Source organism: Physella acuta, unplaced genomic scaffold (genome assembly GCF_028476545.2).
Source record: "Physella acuta isolate Inbredline_101_S28 unplaced genomic scaffold, ASM2847654v3 ptg000273l, whole genome shotgun sequence".
Taxonomy (NCBI): Eukaryota; Metazoa; Mollusca; class Gastropoda; family Physidae; genus Physella; species Physella acuta.
The window spans coordinates 1-14,218 of NW_026731792.1; the positions used below are offsets into that span (position 1 = coordinate 1).

Below are 14,218 nucleotides of genomic sequence, written 5' to 3' on the forward strand. Positions count from 1 at the left end.
GACCCTTCCCGGGACAAACTTTTCAAATTTTCGATTTTGCACCCCCCCCCGTCAAGTTTTTCTCTATATATTTTGCAATTTTTTGCCTTGGTGTCACCCCCATAAATGGTGTCACCCGGTGCGGTCCGGCACCCCCCGCACCCCCCCTCGCTACGCCCCTGCCCCTACCCCACCCCCGTGAAAACAGATCACAGAGACTAACGATAACAGGTTAGAGTTAGCAAAAAAGTGACTATAAATATAAAGCCAGATCTAGTCTTCGCAGCAAAGATTATGTCATTACTCTAAAAAATAGAATTGGGTTTACTTATCGCTGGTGTCCGTGGCAACCAGCAGATTTAGTTTCATGTTTATCTATCGAACACGGACGTAATTATCTGCTCTTGCTGAAAGACACATGAAAATACATGAATTGAATGCTGCATGGCGCACCATACTTATGTGTGAACTTTAATCTCATGGTGTTCCATAGTTTTGTGTGAACTTGGATCTTCTGGTGTTCCATAGTTTTGTGTGAACTTGGATCTTTTGGTGTTCCATAGTTTTGTGTGAACTTGGATCTTCTGGTGTTCCATAGTTTTGTGTGTGTACTTTAATCTCATGGTGTTCCATACTTTTGTGTGTACTTGGATCTCCTGGTGTTCCATAGTTTGTGTGAACTTCGAACCCCCCCCCCCCCTCAAATTTTTTCTCTATATATGTTGCCAATTTTTGCCTTGGTGTCACCCCCCTAAATGGTGTCACCCGGTGCGGTCCGCACCCCGCCCCCCCCCCTCGCTACGCCTCTGTGTATTACTGTATGTATATATATATATATATATATATATATATATATATATATATATATATATATATATATATATATATATATATATATGTCCTCGTATATAAACAGGCCCATTTTGTAACAACAAAAAACCAAGAGTGATAACAGGGAAATGAGCAGATCAGCAGTTTTAAAACAGTCGTGCCACGATAAGGGACCCCATCGCCTCTGGCTTCATGTCGGTGGTTATCTCCAGCGGATAACAGCAGAAGACATCGGTCCGTGCAAACGATATCAACGTGATTGCCTTGAGGACGTGCGTGATGGCACTGGTGGTACACACTGGTGGTACACACTGGTGTGGATAGTTTTCTCTCCATCTCTTGTTTGAATGTATAGAGAGTAGAGTTTTTTCTAAAACAGTTCCCGCACCTAAGTCAAACACCAGGGAAATAGACAAGGCTCCAAAAGATCGAAAGGTGACCTATACTGACCACGGCCCTGGGGTATAAGGGTGACGTCCTGAGGGTGGTGGGGTGGATGCCCCTGAGGTGGTGGGTGGGGTGGGACGCCCTGAGGTGGTGGGGTGGACGTCCTGAGATGGTGAGGTGGACACCTTGGTATGACACGCCGTGGTATCATGGGTCCTAGTTGACTACTCTACATGTGAATCAGGTGCAGCTTGTGTGACAAACTCCCCAACACAATATATTAAATCTACAATTGTTTCTCATAACTTAACAATATCTTTTCGGTGAAAACCACAGTGACCTTGACCTAACTTTGCGGTTACTTCCGACTTAAGGTCACAAGTATTGAGATAAGTCTAGACACGATATTTTAACACAACAAATCTCCGAGTCTCTTCCTAATCTGGAGATGTCCCCCCCCCCCCCCCCCCCATCTACTGATCAACCGAAACCCACTCCCCCAATCTTAGTACTCCTTTTACCAATCTCCTTCACCCCTTCCAATCAACACATCCACTCTCTACCCCCCCCCCCCCCCCCCCCCCCTCATTTTTCAACCCCCTCCAACCTATCTCAACCTTCCTTACCTCCCGCTAAAAGAACCCCTCCCCTGGTTTATCCAACCGTACCATCTACGGAATCTACCCCCCCCCCCCCCTAAAATTTACCTGAGACCACAATGTCTTTGTACGTCTGTTCTAAATGTATTGATCTTCTGCTGGATCTCAGATCTATATTCTATCAACACGGCGACGGACGGCAGCCCACACGGAACGGACACAATGCACAATGTCGGCAAATTGTTGCAAGAACTCGGTTCAACTTTTTAGACACCTTGCTTGACCTAGATGTTTAATTTTAGAGATAGTTTGAATGAATCGAATATTTGATTGTATAACACCTTGATATACTGGAATATGGAAGTGCTTATATCCCCCAATTATAGAGGAAATAAGCAACGTGAATTAGATCCCTTCATATCCGGTCGCTTTATTTAAGTTTTATTTATAGTTATAGGCATACATAATGTTAGAATTAGGGTATAGAAGAAGTGTTTTAACTTATATTTAGAATTATAAGAGAGTTGTTTTAATTTAAGATATTATTATTATTATTATTTACACTTTGTTTTCAAGCGCTCCGTGTCAGAATCGAGGGTGTGGTGGCCATCAGATATTGTTTTCGGGTTCAAACCTGTCTTAATTGTGTGTTTTGTTAGTGCAAATTGCATTAATATTATATTTATTAACACATTACATCTTAGGGTTAGTGTATGGGCTAAGGTTAGCCTAAGAAACTTGTAATTAACTAATATTAAGAATTTTGATTGGATTAATGAAATCTGAATCTCTTGACGTTTAGATCTTCATTTTATGTAGACGTGTTTTTAGTTGTACTCAGACCATTTGGTCATACTGTAGAGGAAATATGCACGCGTTTATGCCCTCTCACATACTGTCGAGGAAATAAACACAGTGAGTATAAATATATCGGATGTGACAGGATTTATTTTCTAAGCACGTTATTTCCTCTATCGTTCGCCGAAATAAACAATACTTGGAGCGAGCTATAAATAGACCGGTTATGAAAATGTGATAACGCTGATGGCTGAAGCCAGGATTGAGGAGGTTCAACTTCCGATCAGTTTCTTTCTTACATTTTGGTCAGGGGAGTGGTACGCGAAACTTCCGGGGGGGGGGGGGTGATTACAATACTGATTCAAGTATAGGTAGCCACTAAAAATTTTGAAGTTCGCAACTCGCCCGAACTTGTAAGACGGTGCCTCGGGTCAAATAGTAATTGACGAGGAAGGTACTGTCTTTCCTCCCCCACCCCTACAGCTTACCGGTGTACTGGCCTTATCAAGCTGAGAAAACCTATTACATGTAGGTTCAACTATTTACACTGTGGTGGTATCGTCGATAGCCATAGTAGATTATATATTTTTTTTCTGGTATTAAGTCTTGCGAGGTTTTGGCTTTCTGTGTGGGATTGCGTGGTTACAGCTTGTGATGGTACTGATTGTGTGTGTGGGATTGTGTGGACCAGGTCTGTGTGGGATTGTGTGGACCAGGTGTGTGTGGGATTGTGTGGACCAGGTGTGTGTGGGATTGTGTGGACCAGGTGTGTGTGGGATTGTGTGGACCAGGTCTGTGTGGGATTGTGTGGACCAGGTCTGTGTGGGATTGTGTGGACCAGGTCTGTGTGGGACTGGTCTGTGTGGGATTGTGTGGACCAGGTCTGTGTGGGATTGTGTGGACCAGGTCTGTGTGGGATTGTGTGGACCAGGTCTGTGTGAGATTGTGTGGACCAGGTGTGTGTGGGATTGTGTGGACCAGGTGTGTGTGGGATTATGCTGACCAGGGCTATGAATGTGTTGTGCAGTGAATGGGTGACCAAGCAAGTGGATAGTGTGGTCAATATAATGCCTTTCGACACACTCATCAGAAACATTATTGCATTTTTTCCCCACCGAAGTTAAGACTGGTATTTACTATGACTGTCCGCTATCAAGTAGGCCAGAGAGACCAAGTCACTTGAAACCAAGACTGCATTTTTCGTCATTCACGAAAAGCAAAAAAATATATTTGGAAAAGAGTTTTGATGACTTTTTCTTTCTCTCTCAGTCAATTGGCCAGCTGTTTCAAGTCTTAACCCTAAACCATGCATATGCCCACTAAGTTTCTCTCTACTATTTTAAATCCGTGAGGTGAAGGTGGGCACAGGAGCCCCGGGGGTGGGGCACGTTTATTGATGAGAGTCACCATTGATTTCGGCTTTAGTTACAACTGCTGTGCAGTATGCGGTCGATGGCAAACAAACATAGCGATAGTGGTAAGGCAATCTCCGAGTTTTTAGAAGCCTCGATACATTTACATTTTAATATGGAGCCTCTTTCAAACAGCCAGGCGCGCCAGATGTCGCACGGATTTGGTTCAAATCGTTGAAGTTTTAAGCTCTTTACATCTGCTGATAGCGGAGGAAAAAGTTTCGTCAGATTACTTTCATTAAAAGTGTGATGTGTAAGTTATATGCTGCGTCCTTATATATTTTGTTCAATTTGAGAAGTTTACTTGTTTTTTAACAGCTTTTTTTGTTGTTGCTTTAGTCGTCCAAATTCCTGCTGTGTTGTTGGGCGCTTGTAGAATTTTAAACTGCTGGCGTTGTGTTGCCAACAGTCCTGAGCAGCTAGAAAATCAATATCTAGTTAAGCAAAGTGTTTCTTTCAGACATTTTTCTCCATGGGGGTGGGGAGGAGAAGAGAGAGAAGGTGGGCACTTGAAACTTTCGGCAGGGGGTCGCTCTTACAGTTTTCTGGGGCGGGGTGCACTAGTTTAACTGTTAAAAGTATTTTTTTCTATTTTTGTCCTGGGATGGGCGTGTTTGGCCAGACAAACGGTGCCATCATTAGAACTAAATGACCCAATTAGCCCTAAGTGGTTAAAGTCTAACCAGTCTCGGCTATTTGGGTAGGTCCTGCATTACATTATGCTATTCCATTGTTAAACCACTAGTTGGATAGCAATGAACGTTAACCAATTAAATTGACTAGCTGACGAAAGTAATTTGAATTTTAAAGATTTATGAGCGCTATATTAAAGCCGCTCCTTAAGTTTGTTACGACGTAGAGTGCTTCACGTGGACAGAAGGAAATTTACTGGTGAAATTATGGTCAAATATTTCGTCATGGAGTTTTAAACTTTAGTGAAATAACGGTCAAATATTTCTTTATGGAGTTTTAAAACTTTGGTGAAATAATCGTCAAACGTTTCATCAGTTTTAAAAATATAGCTGTACAGTTTGAGAAAAAGAAAGTTTAAAAATTTGGTCAACATAGCTGAGCATACTTTTCCCTTTCTAAACAAATATGAATCGATCACCTGATTCGATCTGCTCTGTAACAGCTTTAGCCAAGTCCCCGACAACAAAGGCGATTATGGCACGGGCTATCTTCGAGAAATTTCGATCTTGTGGCAGACGGTGAAGGGCGGTAATTCCATCCAGCTAAAGGTTAGCCCCTGCTTGATACAATCTTACTTGACGACACTTTATTTGGTCAGTGTGTGACTAATGGACACTTGAGGTAGTGGTCGATCTTGTCTGACTTTATTTGGTCAGTGTGTGACTAATGGACACTTGAGGTAGTGGTCGATCTTGTCTGACTTTATTTGGTCAGTGTGTGACTAATGGACACTTGAGGTAGTGGACGATCTTGTCTGACTTTATTTGGTCGGCGTGACTTACAGACATTTGAAATATAGGTCGATGCAGAAGTACCAGAAAGATGTAGGTTATGTCAGTCCACTAGATTTTAATTGCACACCACTGCTAGTCAAATTAGGCAGCTTGCTTTTTTATTTAAGGTCATAGATTGTGGTTATATTTAGGTTAAAGTTTGAAGTTATTGGAAGTTACTAGAAATATACATGGTTTCTTCTAAGCCCCTATAGGACAAAATATCAGAGAATTTAGGGTAAAAATTTTCTATATGTAGGCCTACCTATGTCCACCCTTGGCTAAATAATGAACACTGTCTATATATTGCCAGATCGAGGCCTGCTTCCAACCCTTACATAGGCCCAAGGGGTCATCCATAAATGACGTCACGCTTTTTTGACGATTTTTACCTCCCCTCCGTCACACGTCGTCACAAAAAGCCAGACCCCCCCCCTAAAATGACGTCACACCTTAACCTACAACTCCCTTCAACATTGCAGTTGAATTTTTTAAAAACATCGATATTTTTCTAAAATCTTGTCTAAACTATTACAATTTATTAAAACAGTGATCTAAAACGCGAAATAACGTCTAAAATTTGTTTTCTAACATTGCTTTTTTATAATGCAAAAGTGTGGTGTCGCAACATCTGAACCCCCCTCCCCCACACATCGTCACAAAATTACGACCCCCCTCCCCCCTACGAGTGTGACGTCATTTATGGATGACCTCCAAGACTAGAGACCTCCTCACATAAGACACAACTTGGACCTATCCCACCCTGTCTATTGGGGAAATTTAGAAAATTAGTAATATAAAGATGTGCCTTGCATATTTAAGTATTTTAAGTTAGTATTCGATAATTATTATGATTTTTTTTTTTAAATCTTACATATTTTTTTTTTTTTTAGTAATTCTTATTCTTGTCACAGCATGTTTTTTTCTTTGTATAAACCCAAACTTGTGTATATGTGGTTGGGGGAAGGGTGTCTGTCCAGGGTTTATTTGTCATGAGAGATTTTTGTCAAGGAAATTGAAGTCCAGGTGGTTATGGTCCAAGTGGTTATGGTCCAGGTGGTTATGGTCCTGGTGGTTATGGTCCAAGTGGTTATGGTCCAAGTGGTTAAGGTCCAGGTTGTTATGGTCCAAGTGGTTATGGTCCAGGTGGTTATGGTCCAAGTGGTTATGGTCCAGGTAGTAAATGTGTTTTGGTGAAGGCCATTGTTTGAAACACAAATCACACAGTGAAAGATAAATAAAGACAAAATAATTGTTGTCATTTAATGAATATGCAACATTATTTAGATTCATTCACGGACATAGTAGACACAACCTGAGCTCATGTTGAGCTCACCACCATCTGCGGCCAACTAAAAGTTGAGGGCACACATTAGTGCCACGCCCCTTTTGATCCAGTGGCGCTGCGGCTTGGAGGAAGGAATCTCAACAGTGAACACGAAGTTGGTGGAGTGACCGGTGGTGGACAGTGTACCTGGGGATAGTTAGCTTGTTACATGTCTGGGCGGGTCAACATGGAATCTGATGCTAGCACTGGTGGGTGACAGGCGCCACAGCACTGGTGCAAGCCCACTTACCTGTCTTAGCCTAGCTCTACACCTAGCCTAGCTCCATACACCTGCCCTAGCCTCACACACCTGCCCTAGCCTAGCTCTACACCTAGCCTAGCTCCACCTACCTGCTCTGGTCAATGTTTTGTATACTGGACAGAAGTAGACCCCCTTGGTTGGCTCCTTCCTGTTCTGTGCAGGGGCCAGCCATATGGGTGGCATGTCCGTGTACAGCTCTTTAGGGTTGGACTCATACAGGATTTGGTGCTCCCAGTTCCAGCATGCACCTTCCACGTACAAGCCCTCGATGTAGCAGCCTATCTCTGGCGCCTCTGCTATGGATTCTTTGGGTATCACCTGGTGAGAGGTGTCAACTACATGACATCACATGTCACTAATGCCACCCCTCATGATATTCCATGACTCCAATTAGTCAACAAGTAAATAGAATTATTTCAGTCTCACATAACAGCACACACTCACACAGAACCCAGTAGATGTAGCAGTAAAACTTACAGTGAAATCAAAGCTGATGGTATCTATGGAGATGGCCATTTTCCTGGCATAGTTTTGTAATGTGCCAGTTAAGAAAGCTTGAGGGAAGAAGAAGCCAGAGATCCAGTAGATCTGGCAGGAGATATTTTTAAAATTTTTTAATGTACCCATAAGATAAATTACAAAATGTAAATGACTTTTTTCTTATTAAGCATTTTGTTGAATAGTTAAAGTATTAGTTACAATGGAATTTGAAAAATCAGACATTCTGAGAAATTGATTTTGTATTATTTGTAGGCCCCTACCTATTTTTTTTACAAAAATTTTTTTTTTACAAAATCAATTTGATTAATGTGAAAAATAATGGCAATTATTAAGCAAAATAATAAATTTGGGCCATATGGTAATAGAAACATAAAAAATGTAATTGTTTAAATTTAATGGGATTTATTGAGCATGGACATTTTATATTGATTTTTAAAACTACAATTAAAAGCACATAGATCTAGTATTAAAATATTTTTAAGTAGCAGAATAATAGCACGAAGCTGAGCCTCATTGAAAAAACTTTTCTCAAGTTTTATTTTTGTGAAAATCATTCTTTGTTTCATTTTGAAACCATAAAGAAGTCAAATTTTTTCTTTATCTGCAACAAAATTTGTGGAAGATCATCTCAACTGAGAAAAGCCCACTTTAAAATATGTAAGCGACAACCAACCAACCATTATGTCTCAAAATAATTAACTTCTTTGTCACAAAAATGCCATAAATCATTTTGTGACAAAAAGGCCATATACCATTTTGTTAAATTACCTTTGGGATCCCTTCTGCTACCCACTTGTTTATAAAAACTATTCTGTCCATCAGGTCAACGACCCATGCAGCCAAGGGCTTCAGTGATGGGTAGGCCTAGAGTTATAATATAATGATGGTTAGTTCTAGAGTTAAATATGTTAGGATAGGTAGGCCTAGACTTAAAATATATGGATGGTTAGGTCTAGAGTTAAAATTATAAAGATGGTTAGGTCTAGAGATAATCAGAATGTCAAGCCGTCCCCCCCCCCCCCCCCCCACCCACTGACCTTGCTGGCCCACATGGCCGGGACTGTGTTGACAAACAAACTGTTGGCCATCTCCTCCAACTTCTGTGACATGACCACCAGCCCCTTGAGTGCCTTGAGCAGATCCTGCAAGGACTGGTGGATGACAGCCAGCAGACGGTTGTATCTGAGACAAAAACTGATTCAGCTGACATTTTTTTTATATTTGCTAGTGTTAAAAACTGATTCAACTGACATTTTTTTTATTTTTGCTAGTGTTAAAAACTGATTCAACTGACATTTTTTTTATCTTTGCTAGTGTTAAAAACTGATTCAACTGCCATTTTTTTTTTAATCTTTGCTAGCGTTAAACACTGCTTCAACTGACATTTTTTATCTTTGCTAGATGAAACCAACCAACACAAGAAACTTGACAAGATGAAACCAACCAACACAAGAAACTTGACAAGATGAAACCAACCAATACAAGAAACCTGATAAGATGAAACCAACCAATACAAGAAACTTGACAAGATGGAACCAACCAACACAAGTAACTTGACAAGATGAAACCAACCAACACAAGAAACTTGACAAGATGAAACCAACCAACACAAAAAACTTGACAAGATGAAACCAACCAACACAAAAAACTTGACAAGATGAAACCAACCAATACAAGAAACTTGACAAGATGAAACCAACCAACACAAGAAACTTGACAAGATGAAACCAACCAACACAAGAAACTTGACAAGATGAAACCAACCAACACAAGAAACTTGACACGATGAAACCAACCAATACAAGAAACTTGACAAGATGAAACCAACCAACACAAGAAACTTGATAAGATGAAACCAACCAACACAAGAAAAAAAAGAACCTTATGACCTCCTGGGCTAGCACTGAATTCATGGACTGCTCGTACATGACTGGGTACTTATCTATCACAGCCTTTATGTTCAGTGGTTTTGGACATTTCTCTAATATGGATTTGGCTGTTGCCTCCATCACCTATTGATACAACTGTACTAGAGTGTGTTTAGCCTAAATAACAGAATCTTTCAACAACAATACTTAAATTACAATAGTGAAATTACTTTAAATATAAAGTAATTTTTGTTCGAGAGTGATGCCCCATACCTCTTCCCTTGACATGTCATTCACTGCTGCCCTACCTCTTCTCATCATGCCCTTCCTTGCTGCCCTACCTCTTCTCATCATGCCCTTCCCTGCTGCCCTACCTCTTCCCTTGTCATGCCCTTCCCTGCTGCCCTACCTCTTCCCTTGTCATGCCCTTCCCTGCTGCTGTCTTAGGCTGGAGCTCGACCAGGTACCCCAGCAGCAATGAGGTCTCATTCTGGGCAAAGGTGATGTTGGCATTGTCATGGAGACCAAAAATCTCTGGCTTGTCATTGATGGGCAGGTTTTTTATGTACTCCAGGTATGCCTGCAACAGATGAACACCTCGATGCTGAGACACCCTGAGGCAACTACAACTACACCAAGTCAGTCTCTGTCCCCATCTGCCTGTAGACAACTTACAACTAGGTCAGTCTCTGCCCCCATCTGCCTGTAGACAACTTACAACTAGGTCAGTCTCTGCCCCCATCTGCCTGTAGACAACTTACAACTAGGTCAGTCTCTGCCCCCATCTGCCTGTAGACAACTTACAACTAGGTCAGTCTCTGCCCCCATCTGCCTGTAGACAACTTACAACTAGGTCAGTCTCTGCCCCCATCTTCCTGTAGACAACTTACAACTAGGTCAGTCTCTGCCCCCATCTTCCTGTAGACAACTTACAACTAGGTCAGTCTCTGCCCCCATCTGCCTGTAGACAACTTACAACTAGGTCAGTCTCTGCCCCCATCTGCCTGTAGACGCCTGACTCCGAGTACAAGTGGCTGCTACTGATCACTTCGAAGCAGTAGAAGTCACCGAGGATGTTCATCAGACAGCGACGGTCCCAGTCATCCGTCACACGACCTCCGTAGTTGATGTGGCCAGCAGTGTACAGCAGCACCTGCACACAATCATGGACTCTAGCACACGCACAATCATGGACTAGGTCACATACACAATTGCTGACTATAGCACATGCACAATCACACAATCATGGACTAGGTCACATACACAATTGCTGACTCTATCACATGCACAATCACGGACTATGTCACATACACAATTGCTGACTATCACATGCACAATCACACAATCATGGACCATGTCACATACACAATTGCTGACACACAACCACGGCTGCAAACTTTGAAAACTGAAGTGACCTGTGGTCATCTTCTACACCCAGACTTAGCACACTGAGCAGGCTGTGCCCACCTTGAATGGAATCTCATTGTACTCCATGAGGAACATGCTGAGCTGGTCTATACAAATCCTCAGGTCACCGTCTGTGAACTCATATGGGATGTTGAAGCCCAGTGCACCAAACTTGCGGCGCTCCAGGACAACAGCATGGAACAGGCAGATGGAGAACAACAGGTGTTTGAACACACGCACCTGAAACATGCACAGGTCAAGGTATACCAGTTTGTCGGTGGCTGTCTGGCTGCAGGTGTCCAAAAAATGTCAATGCACTAGACTAAACAAATAGAACTTGACCTGAAGAAATGTGTATCAAGAGTAAAAGATGAGAGTTACCTTCCCTGGGCATTGCTTGAAAAATTTGTCACTGAAGCTCATGTATGACCTGAGCAGGTTGGCCTTGATACCTTTGGGAGGTTCAACTGTCATCTTAGAGCTGTTCTGTAGGATGTACACGGGGAAGTGGGGGCTGGGCATGCTGGTCAGCCACAGGCGGAAGTCTTTGTGTACCTGGACAGGACAGAGTTCGCTCTACATGCTGTATGTGTCTACTTCAAGCTTACTTTCAAATCTAGTTCAGCATCAGTTAACTAGAGAAAAGTTGTCAACTTACAGCATCAGTTAACTAGAGAAAAGTAGCCAACTTACAGCATCAGTTAACTAGGGAAAAGTTGTCAACTTACAGCATCAGGATCAATGGTCTCTACTAGTCTCTCAAGGGCCGGCATCCAGCTGGGGGCCAAATGGCAGTTCTGGAAGAAAACCCAGGCGCCTTTCTCCATGGCGTACTTCATCATAGCTTCAGCTCTGGGACCCTGAAGCAAAACAAAACTAGGTGCTAATTTAACATATCGAGTTCACAGAATTCTTTCTTAGGCTAGGGGTGTGTTAGGTGTAAATGACTTTACCTGTCCCTGCCAGATATTAATGACTTTACCTGTCCCTGCCCTAGCCTAGCCAGATATTAATGACTTTACCTATCCCTGCCCTAGGCTAGCCAGATGTAAATAACTTTACCTGTCCCTGCCATATGTAAATGACTTTACCTGTCCCTGCCCTAACCAGATATTAATGACTTTACCTGTCCCTGCCAGATATTAATGACTTTACCTATCCCTGCCCTAGCCTAGCCAGATATTAATGACTTTACCTGTCCCTGCCAGATGTAAATGACTTTACCTGTCCCTGCCCTAGCCAGATATTAATGACTTTACCTGTCCCTGCCAGATATTAATGACTTTACCTGTCCCTGCCCTAGCCTAGCCAGATATTAATGACTTTACCTGTCCCTGCCAGATGTTAATGACTTTACCTGTCCCTGCCAGATATTAATGACTTTACCTGTCCCTGCCCTAGCCTAGCCAGATATTAATGACTTTACCTATCCCTGCCCTAGGCTAGCCAGATGTAAATAACTTTACCTGTCCCTGCCATATGTAAATGACTTTACCTGTCCCTGCCCTAACCAGATATTAATGACTTTACCTGTCCCTGCCAGATATTAATGACTTTACCTATCCCTGCCCTAGACTAGCCAGATATTAATGACTTTACCTATCCCTGCCCTAGGCTAGCCAGATGTAAATAACTTTACCTGTCCCTGCCATATGTAAATGACTTTACCTGTCCCTGCCCTAACCAGATGTAAATGACTTTACCTGTCCCTGCCATATGTAAATGACTTTACCTGTCCCTGCCCTATGCTAGCCAGATGTAAATGACTTTACCTGTCCCTGCCCTAGCCAGATGTAAATGACTTTACCTGTCCCTGCCCTAGTGAGATGGAGCTAAGTTTTTTGGAGAACTTCATGGTATCAGCAAAGGCGTAGAGCGAGCCTGCTGGATCTGTCCCTGTGGACAGCACAAAGACCAGGGGGGAGGTGGTGGAGGAGTCCTTGAAGACCACAGCCAGGTCTGTTGTCTGGGGTTCAATGAACTTTTGACCCAGGGTCGTGGCCACAAACATCTGCATGGCATTGGTCACCTTGTCAGGCCGGAGAGCTTTCAACACCAAAATGGACTGGAACTTGTCCAGTTTTTCATGCCAGGCACCAGGCAGTGGCATTCTGGGAGAAATATCAAATGTAAACAACAGATTTAAAGGGGGCTTGCACAAGAATGGTCTCACTAAAGCTTAAGACCTGGATGGTCTCACCAATGACTTACTCCTGAGGCTCAGCACAATCAAATATGGCCTTGAATTCCTGCAAGTGATTCTCGAAATCTGTGGCAAAGTTTCCAAATGCTGGCAGAGTTGGCAAGGTCAAGATGTCATTCCATGAGCGAACAGATATCCAGCTGGGGTCAGGGTTAGGGAGTTGTTGGGGTACTATAGTACCACCAGCAATCAGCCATCTCCAGTCCATCTGTAGAGAGTTGCGGTAAGATATAGGAGTGACCATACAACATATAGGAGTGACCATACAACATATAGGAGTGACCATACAACATATAGGAGTGACCATACAACATATAGGAGTGACCATACAACATATAGGAGTGACCATACAACATATAGGAGTGACCATACAACATATAGGAGTGACTACACAACATATAGGAGTGACCACACACCACAGTGGAGTGACCATACAACACAATGGAGTGACCATACACCACAGTGGAGTGACCCACCATATCAATATGACCAGATTCCATCTCCTTTCTGGCAGCCATGAGAAGTCCAAATAAAAGTTTGTGTTTCTCAAACAGACTGCGGCACACGTTTAGGAAGAGGTTATAGGTGAACATCTCGTTGATATTCACAACTCTATCTGCCAGGGTTTCTAGACAAAAATAGTTTGTTACAGATGTCACAGATATTTTGGCTAGAATACATTTACATCATTTGTTACAGTTTGGACATACAGAGGTAACTGATACAGGCCATATGGCATCCAATGACAGAACATCTAGTATGTTTTAACATATTATTGACAGAAAGCACTTTTATTGTATAACATTTTATTACACAGGACTGTTGCTGATGACAGGCTCAATTTTCACAATCTGCTGTTGTATTATCCTCCCTCTACATAGCTTTATTTAGTTATAAGCAACATGAGCTGCTCAACTTTCTTAATCAGCTGTTGAATTATCCTCCCCCAAATGCTATTCCAGTATCAAATGACAAGATTGCTATTGAGGAGAAAAGTGTAAAATGTAGTCAACCAACCTGCCCTCTCAGCCTGGGCTATAGAACTTAAGAAGATGGCAATGAACCACTCCAGTGAGTACATGACAAGATTGCTATTGAGGAGAAAAGTAAAATGTAGTCAACCAACCTGCCCTCTCAGCCTGGGCTATAGAACTTAAGAAGATGGCAATGAACCACTC

At 42.4% G+C, this 14,218-nt stretch overlaps 1 protein-coding gene across 1 annotated transcript in view; it reads right to left on the minus strand.

The window, feature by feature from the left end:
* Positions 1-6,751: 6,751 nt before the first annotated feature.
* Positions 6,752-14,218, minus strand: part of LOC131939302 (dynein axonemal heavy chain 1) — a 62,826-nt gene continuing 55,359 nt past the window's right edge. The window contains exons 68-81 of the mRNA XM_059297523.1: positions 13,517-13,668; positions 13,049-13,248; positions 12,645-12,948; positions 11,566-11,697; positions 11,219-11,392; positions 10,898-11,077; positions 10,407-10,583; positions 9,840-10,010; positions 9,444-9,574; positions 8,600-8,744; positions 8,331-8,426; positions 7,539-7,649; positions 7,151-7,379; positions 6,752-6,946 (exon numbers count right to left, since the gene is read on the minus strand). Coding sequence (XP_059153506.1) covers positions 6,825-6,946; positions 7,151-7,379; positions 7,539-7,649; positions 8,331-8,426; positions 8,600-8,744; positions 9,444-9,574; positions 9,840-10,010; positions 10,407-10,583; positions 10,898-11,077; positions 11,219-11,392; positions 11,566-11,697; positions 12,645-12,948; positions 13,049-13,248; positions 13,517-13,668 — 2,324 coding nt within the window. The 3' untranslated portion in view covers positions 6,752-6,824. The remainder of the gene's footprint in view (positions 6,947-7,150; positions 7,380-7,538; positions 7,650-8,330; positions 8,427-8,599; positions 8,745-9,443; positions 9,575-9,839; positions 10,011-10,406; positions 10,584-10,897; positions 11,078-11,218; positions 11,393-11,565; positions 11,698-12,644; positions 12,949-13,048; positions 13,249-13,516; positions 13,669-14,218) is intronic.